The sequence below is a fragment of the Gambusia affinis genome, linkage group LG04 (assembly GCF_019740435.1).
Source record: "Gambusia affinis linkage group LG04, SWU_Gaff_1.0, whole genome shotgun sequence".
Lineage (NCBI taxonomy): Eukaryota > Metazoa > Chordata > Actinopteri > Cyprinodontiformes > Poeciliidae > Gambusia > Gambusia affinis.
In genome coordinates this window covers 31,587,197-31,609,117 of record NC_057871.1, presented here as the reverse complement: position 1 = coordinate 31,609,117, position 21,921 = coordinate 31,587,197, and the positions used below count along the sequence as shown (strand labels likewise).

Sequence of the window (21,921 nt, the reverse complement as noted above, 5' to 3'; positions counted from 1 at the left end):
ATAAAAAACACTAAGCGACAATGACGTCAGCCCAGAAGAATGGGGGCGGAGCTAACCGCCCACCCCGGCGCGCTCCGGGAGGATGTAAACAAGGAATCCCTGCAATCCTGCAACTTTTCCATGGCCGCCCCTTTCAATGTTCTCAGCAGCGGGAAAAACAGCCGAGGAATGAGGTGAGAATAAACCAAACATTTTTCAGAGTAAACGCTCATTTTCCAAGAAACTGAGAAAGGTAGGAGATAGCTTAGTTTTACTTTGACGAATGAAATTAGACTTGACTAGGTAAAAAATATCAATACACATTTATGACTGATTTCAGAAAAAAGTTATTGTTTTATTTGTAAAATGAAAATTTTCTGACATCTGAATAAAATTCAAACGGTAAAAAAAGCTACAATTTGAAAATAACAAAATTCAACAATATGAAAAATCTGAAAATTATTTAAGATTCTAGCTTCTGATATGTTTAAAAGTCATGACTGTGGGCTGGACAAACATTTTTCTAAGATAGACTCACTATCTTCACTTCTTCTTTCTCTTTGGGCCTTTCCCTTCAGGGGTTGCCACAGTGAATCATTTGTCTCCATTTAGTCCTTTCCTCTTCATCCTCTACCATCACATCAGCTTTCCTTCTTGCTAAAAATATTTAATCACACCTGACACTTATTTATCTACTACAAACTGCTTGCATATACTTCTTCACCTCTGTACTGACGGCTAATAAGATAAATAAACAATGCAACTATTGCAAATGTGTCTTTTCTTCTTTTAATTTCATTAATTCAAATTAATAGGGGAAGGTAAATGATGCTAAACTCACAGAGAGAAGAACTGAGTAAGTCAAATTAAAAAATACTTTATTGAATTAAATGTTGTAATCTGAGTTGGGTAGTAATCAGCTACATTTATAAATCACATTTACTTGAGTAACATTTTTGAAAAATTTTACTTATAGAAGTATTTTTACTATGCTGTACTTTTTACTTTTACTTGAGTAACTTTATTATGAAGTACTGGTACTGGATTCTTATGTCTCTACCCACCGAATGAAGAACCAACCTGCTTTAATTTTGGGTACTCTACCCACCTATTGTTCTAACTCATTTGATGAAATAGTTATTGTAGAAGGTGATGGCTGTCGGTATTTGTTCGATTCAAGATTTGCTATTAGACCGTCCTCACGGTAGGGGGCGCAGTTTGTTTTGCGTTTTCTCCAAACTGACCCCTGCCCTTCCACCGTCATGCGACCCTGACAAGTCTCACGTTTTCCCGTCTGTGACCTCGGAGTGTCGGTGCTCAGACTCGTCTTAATCTGAATGAAAGAACGCTGGAAATTGTTCAGAAAAACTAATTAAGTGAAAACCGCCCCGCGGCTGCCAGAGAATCGTTGGCCGTACTAAAGTGAGGTTAGCCGGGCTTCCACCAGGGGAGGTGAATACGAAACATGGCTTCCGTGGAAGAACTGTCCCCGGCGTCAGGCCCGGTGTCTGCTCGGCTTCGAGAAGATGAGATAGACGACGATGAAGATGAAGATGTTAGCATATTTCCTCTCAGATATTTATCTTACTTGCGTTAACAAGAGTAAAGATGTAGCGTAATTTCCTGTTAGCTTGACTGTGCTAATAAGTGAGCTAACTGTGGTGCCTGTTGCCAGTCTTCCCTCAGGTTCTGCTGCCACTAACAGGCCGATCAAGGCTTTAAACAGACTGTAACCTCCCGTATAAGCTGATCTGTCTCAAGTTGTTTTTATCGTGATAACTAACGGTGTTTTGTGTGTCTGCTTCAGCTGGATGAGACCCTGGTGGAGAGGTTGTGGGGTCTGACCGAGATGTTCCCGGACACAGTGAGGACAGCTGCGGAGACTTCTGCGCAGTGCTCGGTCTCCGTGTTAAAGAAGTTTTATAGGTACAGTCCCAGCAGTCAAACACGGGCAGAAACACAGCAATGATGCACAAGTAATCAAAAATGGGAAATATTTAAAGATGCAGATGTTGGACACAAATTAGTTTTATGGTTATTAAACGCTTAATATTTACATGTAATGTAAAAGTATCTGTTTATTCAGAAATGAATATTTTTCTGAAAGATCTGGACTACAAGTTTTAGATCCTTCAGATCGTTTTAAATGTCAGAATCAGCTTTAATCCTTGTTTCTACTCACAAACAAGGAATCATTATTCCTGGCTACAGTCTCGCATATTTACTTTGTGTTTATTAATATGGATCATCTCCATACAAATGTAAAAATTACAAATGCAATTTGAGGGCCTGCACTATTAACCAGAGGTGATTAGAGTTCCTAAAAATGTACTGAAGTAAGAGTAGCAGTACTTACTGAAGTAAAAGTAAAGAAGTATTCATCCAAGAAATTACTCTAGTCAGAGTTAAAAAGTGTTTCATAAAAAGTCAAATTAACAATTCTTTATTTTTTAACAGACCAAATTATTAACATAAGTGGAAATTTTGGTATTTTAAGCACCAAAATTACAATAATTCATTTAAGTAACAAAAAATAACAAAATCAGAAAAAGAACATTTTTACAAATCAGTTTCTTTCAATGAAAAACTTAAACTTTATCAAAAACTGCAGGTGTGTGTCTGTGTGGAGAATTTGTTTGTTTGTTTTTCATTTGCAATCCAGAAATTTACTCAAGTAAAAGTAAAGATATTTCATAATGAAATTACGGCGCAGTAAAAGTACTCCTAAAAGAACAGGTTATTCAAGTAAAAGTAACTAGTTACAACCCAACTCTGAATAATAACAGGTTTCAAAGCAGAATTTAATCACACAAAATGCATATTTTCTCTTTGTGTGAAGAAGTGCATCTCAAAGTTAAATGCTTTGTTTTTTATGGTTTGGGAAATAAATTTGGAGAGTTTCCTTTAAAACATAAACTTTTGCTGCATCACGGTGGAGTTTTGTTTTGGTATCTGAGAAAAGCTTCAGTGGCTGCTTGTGGACGTTGTTGCAGCTTTTCCCGCTCGGCGCTGTGGGTGGGGACGACCTCCTTCATGATCCTGGTGCTGCCGGTGGTGTTTGAGACGGAGCGGCTTCAGCTGGAGCAGCAGCAGCTGCAGCAGCAGAGACAGGTCAGGCTCCAGTCCTCTGTGGACCGCTCAGTGACTCTGACCTACAGGGAATCTAAAATAATATCTGCTAATATTTTCAATCAGCCTTATCTGTGGAGCCCGTTTGAGCAGTAAGGCAGCTCAAAGTGCTTCACATCATAAAGACACAAACTGAGAACACACAGCCACCAGCTGAAATATTACAATCGTCACCCATCAAAGTGTTTGTGTTTCATTTATTATGTTTCAGAAGCAGCTGTAACCAGGAGGGATTTTAGTCTAGATTTACAGGAACTCAGTGTTTCAGTTTTCTGTAAGGTGGTTCCAGATCTGTGGTTTATAGAAGCTGAATGCAGTTTCTCTATGTTTGGCTCTGGGGATGTTTTAGGTACAGTAAAGGCCAAATGAGTCCAGTCAGTTCTGTTTGTCGTTACTAAAGCTATATGCTTTTATTTTATTAGCAGCAAAACAGGAAAAAGGATAAGAAACCACTCAGTTTTAGTTTCAGTCCATCAGGTCAGTAACGGTGATTGAAGTAGATTTTAGTGATTTGAAATCTTTGAATTTGAATTGAATAACAAACAGTGGAGAAAACAATTGTAATTATTATTTGTTCTTTTCTAGATCTTACATTGGTTGATGATACGGAGAGTTTAAATAAATCATTTAACCATCAGATGCTACAGTTCATATGACAAATGTTGGTTCATATAATAAACAGATTTTCTGTGACAGAACGACACTAAAAATACCATCCATATTGTTTTAGATCCGTGTTTTTCTGTCATTAAGTTACAGTTTATGCCTTTTTAAATTTTCTGTTTGCCATCATTTTCAACATCCCACAAAAGAAAATGTAAATCCTCTTTTCTGCAAAAGTTATTTTATTTATTTAAAAACCTGAAAACAAAAATAAAACAAGGCTCTTAAAGAATGACAACAAATTTCCTGAAGTAATAAAACAAAGTAAATGTTCTTTTTTTTTTTTCTTAAAATAGCATTACAGGAATCAATAAAAAAAAAAATCACTTTGACCTTTAACTGAGCAACAACCTGAAAAGATGTTTCATTTTTTGATGTTTCATTTTTTTGTAGATCCTGTTAGGACCCAACACTGCGATGTCGGGCGGGATGCCCAGCATGATGCCTGCTGCACCTTCCTTAGGCAAGGTGTAAGGAGCAGGAGGAGTCTGGGAAAATCTGCCTAGCAACAGCGCTCTGATTCGCCTCTCTCCTTGAGCTCAACATCATGCAGAGACTGAAATCCTGAAATCCAGGAGCAGCTATCGCTTCTGTCAACTCGTTTGTGTTTTTTTTAAAGAAATACTGAGAGTAAACGTTTGTAGGATCTGAGTCAGGATGGTTGTGGACGTTGTCTGAAGTCTGATCAGTGTTTCTGTTTTTAGAGGTTCTGTCCTGGTAGTAGAAACGGTGCGTTGGTATAAATGATGTTTTGTTTTTCATTGATTGTATGTAAAAAAAATTCTTGCTGCCATTTAAGGAGAAAGTCTTATGCTTAAACATGTCACTTCTTTTTTGACTGCAACAATTAAAACCCATTGAAATACCTTAAATGACTTCTGGGATTTGATCACCTGCTCAGGTAAACCTGAGAGAAAAACGTTCGTCGGGTGAATTAGTCGGTATGTTTGACATGCAGCACTCTACCATCTCCACTGTCAGACACAGTGGTGGCAGCATCATGGTGTGGGAAACATTAGCAGATGCAATGAAGCTGGTAAGATTTGAGATTATAAAATATTCTCCTTTAAGGCAATAAAGTTTATTTCTGGAGAAATAATCTTTAGAAATATTTCTATCCAACATTCACACTATTAATAGCAAAACTTTGCTACTAACTGTATTTATAAATGCAGTGAAAATAGAAAGTTAAACCTAAATTGATGATCAGAATGACTTCTTTCCGTTATTGCATGTTTGTATTACAAAATATAAAAGTCATAATAAAGGTTTATTACAATGACTATTTGGGTTTGTTTGTCTGAAAAAAGAAATTAGAATGACATAAAACTAAAGCATTATCAGAATTTTTAAAAAATAGTTACACGTGAAGTGGAACCACGATTGTCTGGTATCACAATCAGCTTTATGCACCAAATTTCTGCACACCAGCAAGAAATTTTACTTTTTTGCTCTCAACAAAGACATTTAATATATGAACAAGAAAAAACAAAAGTTTTTTCTTTCTTGTTTTATAGATAGTTTTTACAAAAGTTAATTTTTTCTCTTTCTCTTTATAAAGCGATGAAGTCCGAGTCCTTCATATCATGCTATTATTAGCATATAATGTTGCGTTCACATGCATTTCTGTTCCTCGTTCAGGAGGGCTTCAGGGTAATAATCTGCTCGTGTCCTGTAAGTTTCTCAAACCAGATTCTCTATTAATGCATACACAACAGTATAAAAATTAAATCTGGTTAGGTTCGTTGTGTAAAAACCAGCAACAACCGATTAAACTTTATGAGGGAGTGTATAATCATATATGCGTTTATTTGACTAAGACAATCCAAATTTCCGCTAGTACTTGAATACATCGCAGGTCCTAATTTCCCGCCAGTGACAGACGCCGGCCGTCAGAGGAAACAAAAGGCTAGTTTTATTTTAGGATAGGGTTTATTTTATATATATTATCCGTTACATTTTTTTTTTTGCTAACATATCCAGAATCGACTAATTCCATCCGCTTTAGTTTATTTTTTAGTCGGTATTTTGTGAATCAATTTAGAGACAGCCAGCTAGCTTCCGATTAGCTAGCTGCTCTGCTTTTTGGCTAAAATCTCCTGTAAGTGACAAAACTGAAAACTTTATATTTTATTTCTAAGCTTCACTCTGAATTGAAAATGAAAGTTGCTGTGGATCAAGTTGTTGAGGATGATACAGGTTTCCAGGATGATGAGGTAAGATCAATAGTTAATACAGTTTAGTATTTTCCTATAAAAGTAGGTATTAATAAATAATATGATGGAATGATTTAAAAGTGATTTCTGTCTGGTTTTGTGGTTTAATATGATGATTTCTTCTGAATCAAACAGGAGTCGTTTTTTCAAGACATTGATCTTCTACAGAAACATGGGATCGTAAGTAAAATATCATAAAATCACCTGGAAAATGTAGTTTTTAACATTATGACCACAAACTAAATGTATCTCATTTGGATTTTATGTGATAGACTAACACAAAATTGTGTATACCAAATCAGATTCATGTCTTGGAATGGCCTAGTCAAAGTCCAGTCTGAAGAACTACTGATAATCTTTAGCACAATATTTTGTGGTAATATTGTGATAATGATAAATGTGATGATAATAACAGGTTGGTGCTATTTCTTTAGGTATCTGTGTGGCTCAGACTGTGTCACGTCACAAACTCTGCTCTTGGAAAACATTCCTGTCACATAAAGTGTGATTTGTCCATAAAGTAACCGCATTTAATCAGATTTTCAAATTTATTGATATTTATTGATGGTCTTCTGGAACAAACTGTGAAGAAAATAGTAAAAATAACAATCCTAACAATCTGGACATGTTTTTATTTTTTTTACTTCATTATCCTGAATTTACTGTGACAGAGATAAATCAAAATTCTTATAAGAAATTGTATCACAATAAATGATATGATAAATGCCTATTACAGAGCCTCTCTGAATGAGTCTCAAATGTAAAAATCTACTCTTGCAAAACTGATAAAGACCCAAAATTACGGTTATTTTTCCTCTTTGTCTCTTTGAACTGTTTTGTGCCTCTCGCATCAAATCCTAATAAATGCTGTGAATTTTGTGGTTGTAAAGAGACAGAGTGTAGTATTTTGTGTTTTTGTCCAGAACATGGCGGACATTAAGAAGCTGAAGTCTGTGGGAATCTGCACCGTTAAAGGGATCCAGATGACGACGCGTAAAGCTCTGTGCAACATCAAGGGCCTGTCGGAGGCCAAGGTGGAGAAAATCAAGGAGGCGGCAGGAAAGATGCTGGTTAGACGCCACTCTGTTGTTCTGTTATGCAGAAATGGACAGGAGCGTAACTCTGAGTCATTTTGGTTTTCCTGAGCAGAACGTTGGATTCCAGACGGCCTTCGAGTACAGCGCCAGGAGGAAGCAGGTCTTCCACGTGACGACGGGCAGCCAGGAGTTTGAGTTAAGATCGCACAGTTCAGCTGCTGCGGCTTTTATCTGGGTTCACTCATGTGTGTGTGTGTGTGTGTGTGTGTGTGCAGTAAGCTGCTGGGTGGAGGGATAGAGAGCATGGCCATCACTGAGGCCTTCGGAGGTGAGAAGACGTGTCACTTTTTAACTTGTTATGTAATAAGCAAGTTATTACATAACAAGTAATAACTTGTTTATTAGTTTTAGTTTATTAAAATAAATCTTTTAATAAACTAAAAGATTTATTATAAAATCTTTTAGTTTATTTAATAATAAACTAACAGATGATTTTATTTAATGATCTGATTTTCCTCAGAATTTCGGACGGGAAAAACGCAGCTTTCTCACACACTCTGTGGTGAGCAAGTTTATTTTGTGACTATATTTTAATATTTTGTGACTATATTTTAATATTTTGTGACTATATTTTAATATTTTGTGATAATATTTTAATATTTTGTGATTATATTTTAATATTTTCTGACTGTTTTGCTGCGTGTCGTGGGTTTTCTGTCTCCAGTCACGGCCCAGCTCCCAGGAGAAGACGGATACTCTGGTGGAAAAGTCATCTTCATCGATACGGAGAACACCTTGTATCCTTAGAGAGAGAGTTTATCCTTCCTTCTTCCTTCTATTTCTTAAGGATCCATTAATGTTTTTCCATTAATGGATCCTTACTTTCATCTTTACTTCCTGCCTTTCTTCTTTTTTTTGCTTTCTTTCTTCCTTGTTCATTCTTCCTTTCCTTTTTCTTTATTTCTTTTCTTCTTTCCTTGTATCCTTCCTTCTTTCTGTTCTTCTTTAGTTTGATTCTTCCTGTCAGTTTGATTCAGACGCCCAGAATTAGAGATAAAAAATTAATCTGGAACATTTTCCAACAGGTTTTAAATCTGAATTAAAATCAGGTCTGAGGCTGTTCTTCTGTTTGTTGTGACCTTTGACCTCCTTGCAGCCGCCCAGACCGGCTGCGGGACATCGCGGACCGGTTCAACGTGGATCATGACGCCGTGCTGGACAACGTGCTTTACGCCCGCGCCTACACCAGTACGACCAGCTCACTTCCTGAAGCCTTGTTCCAACTTCCTGTCGCTCAAACTGCCTGCTGTTCCTGCAGGCGAACACCAGATGGAGCTGCTGGACTTCGTAGCAGCAAAGTTTCATGAAGAAGGCGGCGTGTTCAAGCTGCTGGTGAGCCACAAACCTCTGATTGATTTCCTGCTGCGTCAGGAAGGTAGTTTGACCTCTTTCATCCTGAAACACTCAGAGGTGATTTCAAGGTTTGGAAAGTCCTGGAAAGTCCTTGATTCATAATAAAGCACAATGAAATTTTATACTTTAAATGTTACTGAAATTGGGGATTTTGTTTTGTTAAATTAATGTTTTGTTATCGAGTCAGTAATGAGGTTTATAAAACAAAACATTTGGTTATATTTTAGTTTTACTGGTCCCTGCTGTGTAACGCTGAATATTAAAAACAGTAATAAATCAAATGTTGGTGAATTTAAACTGTTTTTAGTTCATTTGTGTTGTTTTTAACCAAATCCTGCGTTCACGGCGCCATGTCGCCTCTTCCTCTTCAGATCATCGACTCCATCATGGCTCTGTTCAGGGTGGACTTCTCCGGAGGAGCTGGCGGCGGCAGCAGAAGCTGGCCCAGATGCTCTCCAGGCTGCAGAAGATCTCAGAAGGTGGGAACCAGAACCAGAACTGGTCCTGGTTCTGGTTCTGGTTCTGGTTCTGGTTCTGGTTCAGTTTAAGCTCAAAGGACGTCTGAGAGCCTCATTAAAACAATGAATCTTTACTCCAGTGTTAATATCTGGAGTTGGGAACTGCTGAGAATTTATTGGTACCGATTCCATAATCGATTCTTGGTGAGTTTGGAAATAAAGTCTTTAATTGAATTAAATACACCAAGTTGCATTCGGTTCAAACTAAATTTAAAAAGTAAGAATCTGTCTGTTAAATGAACATTTAACATGAAATTAAACATGAACAGACAAGTCCTCATCCCCTACAGACCAATTTGATCAATTAGAATATTAATGAGGTTAATTAGATTAATCTTGATGAATTGATTATTGAAATAATCATCAACTAATTTAGTAACTGATGAAGTGTTTTGTTGTTGACTTGCCGTCCAGAAACCACTTGCTATGACGCCGCGTTACGGCTTTTAAAGAGAAAATTTCCACACAAAAAACTGAAATTTTTAGAAAAATTCTAGAAGAAAATTCCACATTTTCCCCTTTGCTCCTTTTTTTCTATCTACAGTGCTCTAATACGCCGTATTAACTTGCTGCATTGGTTGTGCAGGAAGCTCCACTTCTGCTTTTCTAAGATGCATGGTTGTATAACTGTTAGCATCCATTTTCACTGTGTAAATGTTGGGGTGGGGGGCGTGGCCAGCAGCTGCTTGTTTGGATTTAAAGGGACGTTAAAACAGCTCATTCTGAAGGATTTTGAGCAAAGAATGTGACTAGCATGTTTTGTATAGGCCACAGACTGATCCTGTTTAGGGAAGCATCATAAGTCACTTTAAGGCTCTCTGCTGTTTTTATCCTAAATGAGGCTCAGTTTCTGTTTTCTGTCTGTTTTCATCCGTTCATCACGTCCTCAGAGTACAACGTCAGCCGTGTTAGTTACCAACCAGATGACGGCGGATCCTGGAGCAGGAATGACGTAAGAGCTGAGAAAGCCCCGCCTCCTCCCGCCTGTCCTGTGCTTTAAACGCTCGGATGTTTCAGATTTCAAGCCGACCCCAAGAAGCCGATCGGCCACATCCTGGCCCACGCCCACCACACGCATCAGCCTGAGGAAGGGCAGCAGATGAGGATCGCCAAGATATTCGACAGGTGAGCCGCCGCTCCACAGCACCTCCACTCTGTCGGCCATATTTGCAGTTTTGATGGATCTGTTTGCGATCATTCTAGCCCTGATATGCCTGAGAATGAAGCCACGTTCGCCATCTCTGGAGGAGGAGTTACTGACGCCAAAGAGTGAAGCATCTGATTAATATTTATTATTTATTATTTTATCCTCTATTTATTGGATTCACATCCATAAAAGTTGTCCAGTTGATGTTGTACTGCAGTAATTTTACTAACCGTTTGATGTATGCACTCAGTTGTGATGTTTCAGTTCACTGAACGTTCAATTAAATAATAAAATGAGTTCAATCTGGGAGTTTTATCACTTTTATTTGGATTAATAATCAGAAATGTTAGAACAAATCAGTTACATTCACAAGTATGGATGGAAAAACATCAAACACTATCACCATTATGGGAAGTGTATTACCATGCATACATAAAATAAAATAAATTAAATGTTTTTCCTCCTTTTCTGAGGTTAAATTAGAAAAATTCTTTTACATCAGTTAAAATAACTAAAATTATTTGAATTTGCTAAAAGCCAAAAAGTTGGTTAGAACATTTTTTGTAACTTTATTCAAACTTTGGAGTGAAACATGATATTATCTGGTAATAAAGTTTCCACCTCAGAACTCACTGCTGTTGAAAATCAGGTTAGAAGCAGCATTTATGCTAAATGAATCTAATATTTATGGCAGAGGTGTCCAAGGTGCGGGTAGTGTTAAACAAAGTTATTCAAATAAATAATTGTGTAAATGTAACCAGTCACTACTCCACTCTGTTGAAAAAACGTTACTAATGTTTTTCTGTCCGCCTGTTAGAAAAACACGTTGGTTTCAGTGGCGGCGCTATGCCGCCCCCTCGCGGCGCCAGCGGGACTCGCAGCTCGCTCCCAGCGCACAGCTACTCACGGATCCATATGCTGGTGAAAGCCAGACTGAAACACTATGGGAACTTCATCAAGCGAGTTCCTCCGAGTCTGAACCGAAGCAGCAACTCATTGCGTCTGAACAGAACCGCAGAACCGGCCCACCTCGACTCGGAGGGCGGCCCACAAGTTGTTCAACTCCAGAAGAAGAAGAATCTATGGACTCGAGAGACACAGCCCCGGATTCATGGGAGCAGGAGGAATATGCCGAGGCCCCGGCTCCCTCGGCGGAGCTCCCAGCCGCCTTCGCCGCACTCAATGTGAACGCCAAGCCGTTCGTCCCCAACGTGAACGCCCCGGTGTTTGTGCCGAGCTTCCTTCAGGGCAGCAGCGCCGGAATCCCGGCTGCAGACGGTGGGTGAAAGCCAGTCAGCTGGAGGTTAGCCCAGGCTGCTAGCTCTGATGCTAACTTAGCTTTTCTGCTTCAGTTAATCACGTTTCAGCCGCTGATCAACACGTCGGCCCGTCACTTTGGGGCTGTGTTAGTGGAACAGCGATGCTATAACACATTTACGCTCATATTTATACCTAAGATGCGGCCAGGATGTTGTTGTGGATATTTCTGAAAGTTGTGCTTGCTGTGCTGTGTGTCCCCTCAGGTTCTCCGGAGCCAGCTGCTAGCATGGAGGTGGCGGACACAGCCGGTACGCACCCTGGACTCCACATGTTCTGCTTCCAATCTGTCACGGTTTGGCGTGGAAGTGGGGCTCATTTCACGCTTTCACACCCGGTTTTAGATCTCCGCTTGAGTTGGTGGCTGCACCTTATTTGGGTTTCTGGCCCTGGACGGTCCCTGTGCATGGGGGCTACGCAGAGAAAATGATGCAACCTTGCTCTGCCCGGCTCAAAATAGACATCCCATTGACACTTGGTGTGATGGGCGCCATGCTGCTGGCCCTGGGGCCGGTTGTGTTCCTGCAGAGGAATGCTGTAGGAACTGCTGATTCTGTCCTTCATGGGGTGATCAGTTAGAAACAGGTTTACTTTCAGTTGTAGTAATGTCACATCAGCAGATAAATCTGCCCTTTTTATTGGTCTAACCTGTTATTTTTCTCACCAATAGCCATCCATCCAGTTAGTTTTTCCCTCTGCTCACTTTCTAGTTCCCTGTTTGTCACCTTTCCTCATGTCCTCATTCAACCTCCCTGTAGTTTAAGTTTCTTTTGCCAAACATATGATTTTTTGTCACTAAAAGCAGTTTGTACCAGTTAGTTCTGGTTCCTGTGTTTTAGATCCAGTTGGGTCCTTGTTTTTTTGTTCCTGTCACCGTCCCTCGTGTCACTGAATCACCCTCCCTGTAGTTTAAAAGCCAGTTTCTTTTCTTCCTTTCCAGATTGATTTTATCCTCCATGCCGGTTTCAGTCCATCTCCATTTTGTCCTGTTTAATTTCATTTTCCGCTTCCTGTCTGCATTTTGTTAGTAAACCATGACAGAGGGACATTATTCCAGACTTGCGTGTTCTGATGCAGGATGAGTTTGTCTTTGAAATCCAGAGCTGGCTGGATTTCTGAGTTGCTCACTTGCAGTTTGTGGAGGCTGAGAAGGAAACGTACTGAACAGTTGCAGTGACGGTCTGACCGTCTGAGTTGCAGAAATGAGAGGCGTGTTTGGCAAAATGTTCTTTTCTTCCTGTCTTCATGAAAGACTTGGCTGCTTGTTCGATGTGTTTTACTAGATTCTTTATGATGGACATCAAATGATGCATAATTGAGACATGGAAGTGAAATTATTGACTGGGTTTTGAATAATTTTACAAATACAAACATGTAGCATGCATTTATGTTCACCTCATTTTTAGCTTAATAAAAATTCTGATAAAGGTTTACAACACAGGATTTGACAAACAAAGGGAATTTTACAGGTTGTTTTTCTTTTGGATGCTAAATTATTGCCTCTGAAATAAACTGCAGCCAATTTTTGTGTTTAGAATCTAAAGGAGGTTTGAGGCATGAAGTTGCAATAAAATCAGATAGAGTTAGCAGTTGGAGTGGGATCTGTAGATTTGCAAACTGAAACTTAATTTGAATTGATTTTATTAAAATGTTGTCTCAAGTTTTCTTTGAACACAAAAATCCCCTGCAGTTTATTTCAGAAGCAAAATATAAACAACTTACAAAATTAGCTTTATGTCAAATCCTGTTGAAAATTAACCCTCATAAGAATTTTATTAAGCAAAGGAAAATGAATGCCACATGAAGCGCAGCTCCTCCCACACTCAGCTCCTTCAGACTAGCCAGCAGCAATTAGCAAACATCTGAGCTCATAATAAGTGCTGCTCTGGTAGAAACGTTAAAGGGTTAATAGAGGAGCCATGTTGGGATGACTTCTTGGAGGTGGAGCTTCAGGTAGAACGTGAGCTTCTTAAAGAGACAGAGGCCCAATTTCAAGACGCTAAATTAGGAAGTAAATTTTGTTATCATATTTGAGATGTGTACCATTTTTATAACAGCTGATGGTAGCAGTAACTTTATTATGCTACAAAATGGCTCTATGTGGCTGAAAAACGTGATGCTTAAACAATTTGTTTAAGAGGATCACTTCCTTCCTGTAAAGGAAAGAAGTGACCATATTTGGAGAAGGAGGAAGAGCTTCAGAAGGATTATTTGTTAGATTTCTGCAGCACTGCGACAGACTGGCGACCTGTCCAGGGTGAACCCGCCTCTCGCCCGGAACGCAGCTGGGGATGGGCACCAGCAACCCTCCTGACCCCATTAGGGACGAAGGGTGTATAGACAATGGATGGATGGATGGATTTCTGCAGCAGGGATGAGCATTTCATCTATCATGTATCGTAAAAAAAAACCTTGACTTGAGTTTTGACTTACTGTCTTAATAAATCCCAACTAATGTTATATATAAAAAAGTTACCATGTTCGCCGCTATGCTACAGCAAACATGGCGGCAGAAGAGGAAACGTGGACCAGTGTTGTGGGAAACACACAGTACTGTCCCTTTAAATAAGAAAAGCAATTAAAATCATGAGAATAAGTTTGTTCATTAAAAACAAACCATGACATGGGATGTGCTGTGGTGGTGCAGGGGTTCAGCACAACCCACATAAGGAGGCCTTAGTCCTCAACGCGGCCGCCGCAGGTTCGATTCCCGGCCTGGCGACCTTTGCCGCATGTCTTCCCCCTTCTCTCCTTACCAACTTTCCTGTCAATTAACTATCAAATAAAGGCCACTAGAGCCAATAAAACCTTAACAAAAAAACAAGCTGTGACATCATCCTCCCAACACTTCCTGTCGTCTTCATCATTTCTACCAGTAGTAACATCCTGTTGTCACTCGTGGGAGAAAATTGATCATATTGAAGTTTAGCAAACTGCAGAAGTTTTGATAGAGCTGAAAACCTCTTAACTAAATTAACTTAATTTATCTTTTTTTTAAAATTGGTGCGTTTCCAGTAAGCAAATTTATTCTTGTGATTTCAGTTTGTGCAGCTTTATGGTGAATAGTACAGCCGGGTCCCGCCTCACCAGGTACGGGAGCTGCAGTGACCAAAATCCTTCAGAAACGACTGTCTGCCCTTCTGTTAATTTGCGTTTCGTTGTGGATTCCATTTTGTTTTCTAAGTTCTGCGGTTCTGTCCGTGTTTTGACGGAAACTAGGGGCCGTGGTTTCAGGAGTCGTCTGTGTGTGTTTCCAGCGCCAGTGGAGAACGGAAACACAGAGGCTGACATGGCGGCGGAGGAGGAAACGTGGGAGCAGAAGGAGGAGCCCGGGGGAGGCGAGGGAGGCGGCGGACAGGAGGAGCTGGGAACGGAGGGAGGCGGCGAAGAAGGCGGCGCCACGGGGAGAGAGGATGAGGAGATGATGGAGGAGGAAGAGGAGGAAATCCCCCTCCCTAAGGTGGCCCCGCCGCTGCCTGATGCTCCCAAGAAGGAACATGTGAACGTCGTCTTCATCGGTCACGTCGGTGCGTACGCTTCCTCTCTGCTTCTTCTTCTTCTTCAGTTTTATTCACATTAAAGATGTTTAACGTTTGTTTTGTCCGTTTCAGATGCTGGTAAATCCACCATCGGAGGGCAGATCATGTGAGTTTTCTTAACACCTGATGGGTTGAATAACGGTGTTCATCCAGACCAACCAGATAAATTACACCACTGAGCCTTGCATGCCACACCCACAGGGGGCAGTGCAGCGCTAAGCTAAAACCTGTCAGCCAAACACAAACCACTTCCTGTTAGGAATTAAACATGGCGCCAGGAGACTCAGAGAGGTTGAACTACTTTTAAAATTTAAAGTTAATGAACGGAAGACAAAGTTGATCTTGTTAAAGCAAAGATGGAGGTTGAACGGCACTGAGCCTCCATGTTGGGGAGGGAAAGAAGCAGCTGATCTTCCTCCGTTCCAACTCAACGTGTTGACTAGTTAGGCTTATCTGAATAAACATAAAAAGTTTCCTTAAAATACCAAAACTTTCATTTAACTCATATTTCTAATTATCTAAATTACTTTTTTCCAAAACCTTTGTGCTGTGTGTCTTCAGGTACCTCACTGGGATGGTGGACAAGCGAACACTGGAGAAATACGAACGAGAGGCGAAGGAGAAGAACAGGGAGACGTGGTGAGCCAGGCGCTCTCCGGGTTCTGGTTCTGGTCACATCCAGACCTTCTGGGTCTCAGCAGTAAGTCGGGGTAATGGTTGGGTGTTGCAGGTATCTGTCGTGGGCTCTGGACACCAACCAGGAGGAGAGAGACAAGGGCAAGACGGTGGAGGTGGGGAGGGCTTACTTTGAGACGGAGAAGAAACATTTCACCATCCTGGACGCGCCGGGACACAAGAGCTTCGTCCCCAACATGATCGGCGGCGCGTCGCAGGCCGACCTGGCGGTTCTGGTGAGGAGAAACTCAAGTTCTGCTCAAAACATTTTGAATGGAGCAGTTAGTTCTTTACACACAGCTGGGCTCTAGTCGTCAGTGACGGACGCTCAAAGGCTGCTACACTGGACATTATTTAGGGTACCAAAGTAAAAGAGGTCTAAATAGAAATGTATGCCACACTTTTCAGATTTCTGGGGGTAAATAATTGTACTCTGAGTTAATTGGTCTTGAAATCCACCCGAAGTTTCTAGTTGGACGGAGTGTGAAGACTTATGCAAGGACTTGGGTGTGTTGTTATGCTAATGCTAACAAATGCTAGAATGCTTTAGCAACGTGGTAGATAGCCAAAGCTAATATTAAAGCGCTAAATTGAACCATTTTTAGACCCACCATGTATTAATGATGCAATGTGCTACAACATGGTATATCGCCCCCAGCAGGATCAGGTTTGTCATTACACGTCTACCTGCACACTTCCAGCTTCAGGAACAAACTTTCCACTCATGGTTTCAGTTTTATTGCTAAGTTTGGGGAATCTAAGTAAACGTTTTCAAAGTTAGTAAAAAAGTTAACTTTTAGCTTTTTTGCTAACTGTCCAGGTGGAGCTGAATGAAAAGTTTGCTCCACTGTTGGCGGTGGTGATCCCGCCGCTGCCTGACGGTAATTAACTCTTCTGATTGTCTCACCTCGATTATCCGCCTTGTTTCAGGTCATTTCGCCAGAAAAGGCGAGTTTGAGACGGGCTTTGAGAAGGGCGGCCAGACGCTGAGCACGCCATGCTGGCTAAAACAGCCGAGTCAAACATCTGATCGTTCTGGTCAACAAGATGGATGACCCCACCGTGAACTGGAGCCTAGAAAGGTGAAGGCTGTTGAACACCTGGATAATTTTACACACACAGACAGGTTGCCGTCACCATAGCTACCCAGGTTGTCCTGTGTTGACTTCCTGCAGGTATGAGGAGTGCAAAGAGAAGCTGGTGCCATTTTTAAAGAAGGTGGGCTTCAACCCAAAGAAGGACATCCACTTCATGCCTTGTTCTGGACTCACAGGTGCCAACCTCAAAGACCCAGTGCCCGAGTGTCCCTGGTACACGTAATTCTGAAGTACTAACTCTTGGAACGAAGCACCGGGTAACCATGGCAACAGAGGGTAGCCATGGCAGAGACAGGAAGTGACCTCAGCTAGCATTAGAGTCAAACAAGAAGCGGTTAAAATGCAGGTCAGCTCTCCATTAAAGGGCCGGCGAGCGCCTGACTGGTTGGACTAAAGGCCCATTGTTATCCAACCGTACATCCAACCATCCATCCAACCATCCAACCATTAAACCATCCAACCATCCATTTTATAAATTCTAATATTTTGGCCTCGGTTGTTCAGTTTATAGTTTCTGTAGAAAACTCTAAATGATTGTTTGTTGATGAAGCTTTGAATGTGAACAAAACTAATTAAGAGTTAATGAAATCAAATGTAACGGATCGTAAAGCAGTGATGCAGATTAATGGCAGCCATTTTGTTTTGTTTCAGGGGTCTGCCCTTCATCTCCCACCTGGACAGTTTGCCAAACTTCAACAGATCCACCGACGGCCCCGTCAGACTACCGATAGTGGACAAGTACAAGGTGCGGACGCTCTGGGGTCTGGAGACCATCACACACACACACACACACACACACACACACACACACACACACACACACGGCCTGTCCTGTCTTGTTTTCTGTCCTGAAAGACGTTCAGAAACACTCTGGGTTCATCTGTGCAGCTTTGGTTTCTGCAGCTGCATTGTGATCAGCCTGAACTGGAGTTAATGGGATTAGAGTTCAGTAAACTGGGAGCTGCTGGACTTGTACTTGGAGACAAGCTGTGAGCCGAGGAGGAACAAATATGTCTGCTGATTTTAAACGTAAATGAGTCTCTAAATCAGGAATAATTAGAGAAATTATTCAGACTTTACTGTCACAATTAACAATAAATCAATAAATCACATAATAAATGAAAATCAATCATTTCCATTTGCATGATTTATCGTTTTTCTCTTTCTACTGAAAACTGAATGATAAAAGTTTCTGTCTGGATTTTTTGTCTCAAATAATTTTTTTTAAGGATTTTTTTGTTTAGAGACTCAAAATTGATTTTGTTGTTTTGTTAATTTATTTCCGATATTTAAAATGTCTTCCAGTTCCACAGTTAAATGTTCATTAGAATCTAAAGTTTATTTGAGAATTTGTTCCTGCATTATTATTGTTCTCAGAACAGAAATATGATGGTTAATCAGGAAAACCTCTGGGATGATTCACCGTCCAGAATCATCAGTCTGGGCTTCGGTTCTGTTCGTCCCTGCAGAGACCACTGGCTGCGTCGGTTGATGTGTTCATTGAGTTTCTCTCTGTGTGTCTTCCAGGACATGGGGACGGTGATCCTGGGGAAGCTGGAGTCCGGCTCCATCAGTAAAGCTCAGCAGCTGGTCATGATGCCCAACAGGGTGAGGAAAACTGACCTCAACCTCCTGAAGCCACCAAACGCCTCGGAAAAGCAGGATGGCGTCAGGATGGACTGACGAAACCAGTTTGTCTGAGTGATGTCAGCGCGCCCAGGGCGGCCATCTTGTTTATTAATTATGAGATAAAAGTTGTAATTTTATCAGAACGCCAATAATAACAAATTCCAGTGAGGATTGTTAGGGTGTTTTACAGAAAAGGAAATATTTCATCAGATTGTTACCATTATTAATGTCAAAATGTTTGTCTGGTAAAATAGTGACTTTATTTGCTAATATTCCGACTATTTCATCAGAATTAAACAGAAATTGTTGTAATAATTTTTAAAAAATTTAATTTTTTATCTCTGCATCCTGTTATTATCTGGATCTAAGGAATATTTCAGCAATCAATTTTTCCATTGATTAATCAATAATTCTGAGAAGGAATGAGAAAAGAAAAAAAAAGATCAAATTGCATCTGGTATGAAAAATATGAGATTTTACTTTTAAACTTTACTTTAAAATTTAGAATATTCATGGAATGTTGAGTGGAAGGAAAAAGTGTGGCAGGAAAACCTGAAAAGATTTTCAGTCAAAATTCATTGAAGAGGTTGAGTTAGTCTAGATCCAGAGGGATCCAGAACCGGGCTGCTGCAGGTCCAGACTGAAGTCTCTACTGCTGGTTCTGGTTCTGATCCACTGAAATTCAAGCAACAGGAGGCCAGACCCGGAACTGGGAACAGAATCCTGACCTTTGTGGTTGAAACCCTTTAAATCCAGATGATTTTTTCCTGGTGCCATCCGGGCCGAGCCGGACTCAGCAGCAGCCTGGTTGTTGTTGCAGCACACGGTGGAGGTTCTGAGCCTGCTGAGCGACGACGTGGAGACGGACGACGCCGGGCCGGGGGAGAACCTGAAGCTGCGGCTCAAAGGGATAGAAGAAGAAGAGATTCTGCCCGGCTTCATCCTCTGCAGCCCAGACAACCTGTGCCACTCGGGCCGCACCTTCGACGCTCAGGTGAGGCCAGAACCGGTCAGAACCGGTCAGAACCGGTCAGAACCAGTCAAAAGACCTGAATGAAGAGAGGAGAAAAAATCATTTCAGTTTTTCACTTTATGTTACAAACTTTCCAACAACGTGGAAAAAGGTTTTAAAGATTCTCCTGAATTTATTGTCAAAAGTAACAAATCACATGAAGTTTTTAGTTTTTCTGAATATTTTGTAGATTTATGTTTGGCAGAAATTCTGCAGGTTTTTATTTGATCCGATTCTGTAAAAAACATTCATAAAAATCAAAGTAATTAAATTCCATTTTAAAATAAGAAAATCAGCATTTTATTGCGTAAAACGTAATAAAAATTTCTCTCTGCATCCTGTTATTATATTTCAGCAATCAATATTTCCATTGATTAATCAATAATTCTGATTGATTTATTTTGATGATTGGATGCACTCAAAATTCTGCAAATTTTTCATTAAACCACTTCAGTGTTTTTCTACAAAATTAGAAATAAATGAAAAGATGTAAAAAAAAAAGTCAGTTTGTTTATAAATAATCAAATCAACATTTTATTTCCCTTTCTGATCGTTGATCGTTGGGTGGATTTGGAGCTGCGGCGGTCTTAGCGGTTGTCATGGGAACCAGCTGCAGTATAGCGTGCTGAATGTGTGAATGTTCCCACAGATCGTCATCATTGAGCACAAGTCCATCATCTGTCCCGGTTACAACGCCGTGCTGCACATCCACACCTGCATCGAAGAGGTGCAGATCACGGTGAGTCGCCGCGTCCTGATTGGCTCCTGATTGGCTCCTGATTGGCTCCTGTTTGGCTCCTGATTGGCTCCTGATTGGCTCCTTTCACTCAGCGACAGGAAACCCCACAGCAAGACGCTTCCTCATTGGACGGGTTTTCTGTCGCCGCAAAAATCCTTTCAGAGTTTCAGTAGAAAACTGTTCAGATCTGATAAAAAAACACCTAATTAGTTTCAAACACAGATAGAAGCTCATCTTTGATACTTTTATGTCACCATATCTTGGCAATAAATGGATTTTATTGATCAGTCAAGTTTTTGGTTTTAAGACTAAATTTGAACCTGGTTTGATCCTGAACTGGTGACTCCAGGCTCTGATCTGCCTGGTGGATAAGAAGTCTGGCGAGAAGAGCAAGATGCGGCCGCGCTTCGTGAAGCAGGACCAGGTGTGCATCGCCCGGCTGCGGGCCGCCGGCGTCATCTGCTTAGAAACCTTCAAGGACTTCCCCCAGATGGGACGCTTCACTCTGAGAGACGAAGGTGAGACGCCGTCGGCCATTTTGAGGCCGTTTTCAGGTCCCTTCATGTGAAGCCGGATTCATGACCTGCAGGCTGGAAATGGGAACTTTCAGGTTTAGATAAAACTTCAACTAAAGGCAGAAATGTTTCCCGCCTGTAATAATTATTAATTATTAATTATTACAGTAATTAATAACACTAATAATTTAGATGAAGAAATGGAGAAAAAAGTCAAAGACAAAATGAAAAATAGAGGTAAAAATGGAGGAAAGAGAAGAAGGAAAAAAATACAAGTAATGCTGTGTTGTGGTCATTCCTGCCATCAAGTGAAGGTTTGTGACCTTTGACCTCCGTGGTTCTGCTCTGCAGGGAAAACGATCGCCATCGGCAAAGTGCTGAAGCTGGTTCCAGAGAAGGACTAAACGCGGCGGCGCCGGCATGCATGGAGTTCCTCCACCTGTTACCGGGCGGAGAAACGGCGCCAGACCCAACAGCCACTCTCTCTGTTTAAAACACAACGTTACTGAAGAGGAGGAGGAAGAGGAGGAAGAGGAGGAGGAGTGGAATCATGTCGCGTGAAGAAAAGGCAAACGAGACTGAATCAGTTTTTTATGAACATTATAGAATGAGAGCCCAAGTCCAGAGTGTCAGCTTTCTCATATTGAGAGCTCAGCTATGCCACTAATGTAGCTACACGCCCCCACCCCGTCACCATGGTTACGATGTTGGCTGGACGCCATGTTTGCTTTTAGGATGGAGGTGGGATGTCCAGTTCCTGCAGAAGCACCAGAGTTAGCTCGGTGTTCCACTCGGCGCGGTTTCAGGAGTCGATCTGATTTTAGGGAAAGTTGCACCAGATCTTTAGTTTGGACCGGGCTCACACAGTTCTGCTGCTGATCCCAGGATGGAAACATGCTCACATAAACCGGCGCACAGAGCTGTTACATTAATCCAGTCTGAAAATAAACGGTCAACCTGAAACCACAGCCTGTTTGTTATTTACTCACTGAAACCGTGTTGCATAAAATCAACGTTTCAGAAGTTTTTCCCTCAAAAACAAACCTGGAGCGATTGAGAAATCCTTTAGTCTCCATGGCAACCATCCAGCTGTCTGGATGGACCTAGCCCGCCTCGAGGTGCAGCTCCTCCCCCTCTCCGCTCCTTCAGACTAGCCAGCGGCAATTAGCAAACATCAGCTGAGCTCATTATAGGAGCTGCTGCTCAGAGCAGCGCTGGTAGAAATATTAAAGGGTTAATAGAGGAGCCATTTTGGGACGACTTCCTGGAGGCGGAGCTTCAGAAAGAGCAGGGTTT

The 21,921-nt window shown here is 41.0% G+C and overlaps 2 protein-coding genes and 1 pseudogene across 3 annotated transcripts; all 3 read left to right on the top strand.

Annotated features, from left to right (window-relative positions):
• The first annotated feature begins 5 nt into the window (after nt 1-5).
• Nucleotides 6-5,053, top strand: LOC122829391 (mitochondrial import receptor subunit TOM22 homolog). Of its 2 annotated transcripts, none has more exons than XM_044113917.1 (4): nt 6-173; nt 1,787-1,905; nt 2,973-3,090; nt 4,165-5,053. In XM_044113917.1, the coding sequence occupies exons 1-4, from the start codon at nt 21-23 to the stop codon at nt 4,243-4,245; spliced, it is 471 nt and encodes a 156-aa protein (XP_043969852.1). In that variant the 5' UTR covers nt 6-20; the 3' UTR covers nt 4,246-5,053. The 2 variants fall into 2 exon arrangements, with proteins under 2 accessions (XP_043969852.1, XP_043969853.1); XM_044113918.1 differs by lacking the exon at nt 6-173 and adding an exon at nt 1,200-1,534.
• A 595-nt stretch (nt 5,054-5,648) lies between these two features.
• Nucleotides 5,649-10,411, top strand: LOC122829966 (annotated as a pseudogene).
• A 413-nt stretch (nt 10,412-10,824) lies between these two features.
• LOC122829967 (eukaryotic peptide chain release factor GTP-binding subunit ERF3A-like) lies at nt 10,825-21,588 on the top strand. Its single transcript, XM_044114942.1, is given in 16 exon segments — nt 10,825-11,380; nt 11,626-11,670; nt 14,677-14,946; nt 15,031-15,064; nt 15,520-15,597; nt 15,689-15,877; nt 16,571-16,617; nt 16,620-16,646; nt 16,649-16,715; nt 16,809-16,949; nt 17,382-17,475; nt 18,258-18,338; nt 19,180-19,353; nt 20,021-20,110; nt 20,460-20,628; nt 20,977-21,588. Coding segments are annotated over 16 exon segments (2,043 nt in total). The 5' UTR covers nt 10,825-10,896; the 3' UTR covers nt 21,030-21,588.
• The last annotated feature ends 333 nt before the right edge of the window (nt 21,589-21,921 follow it).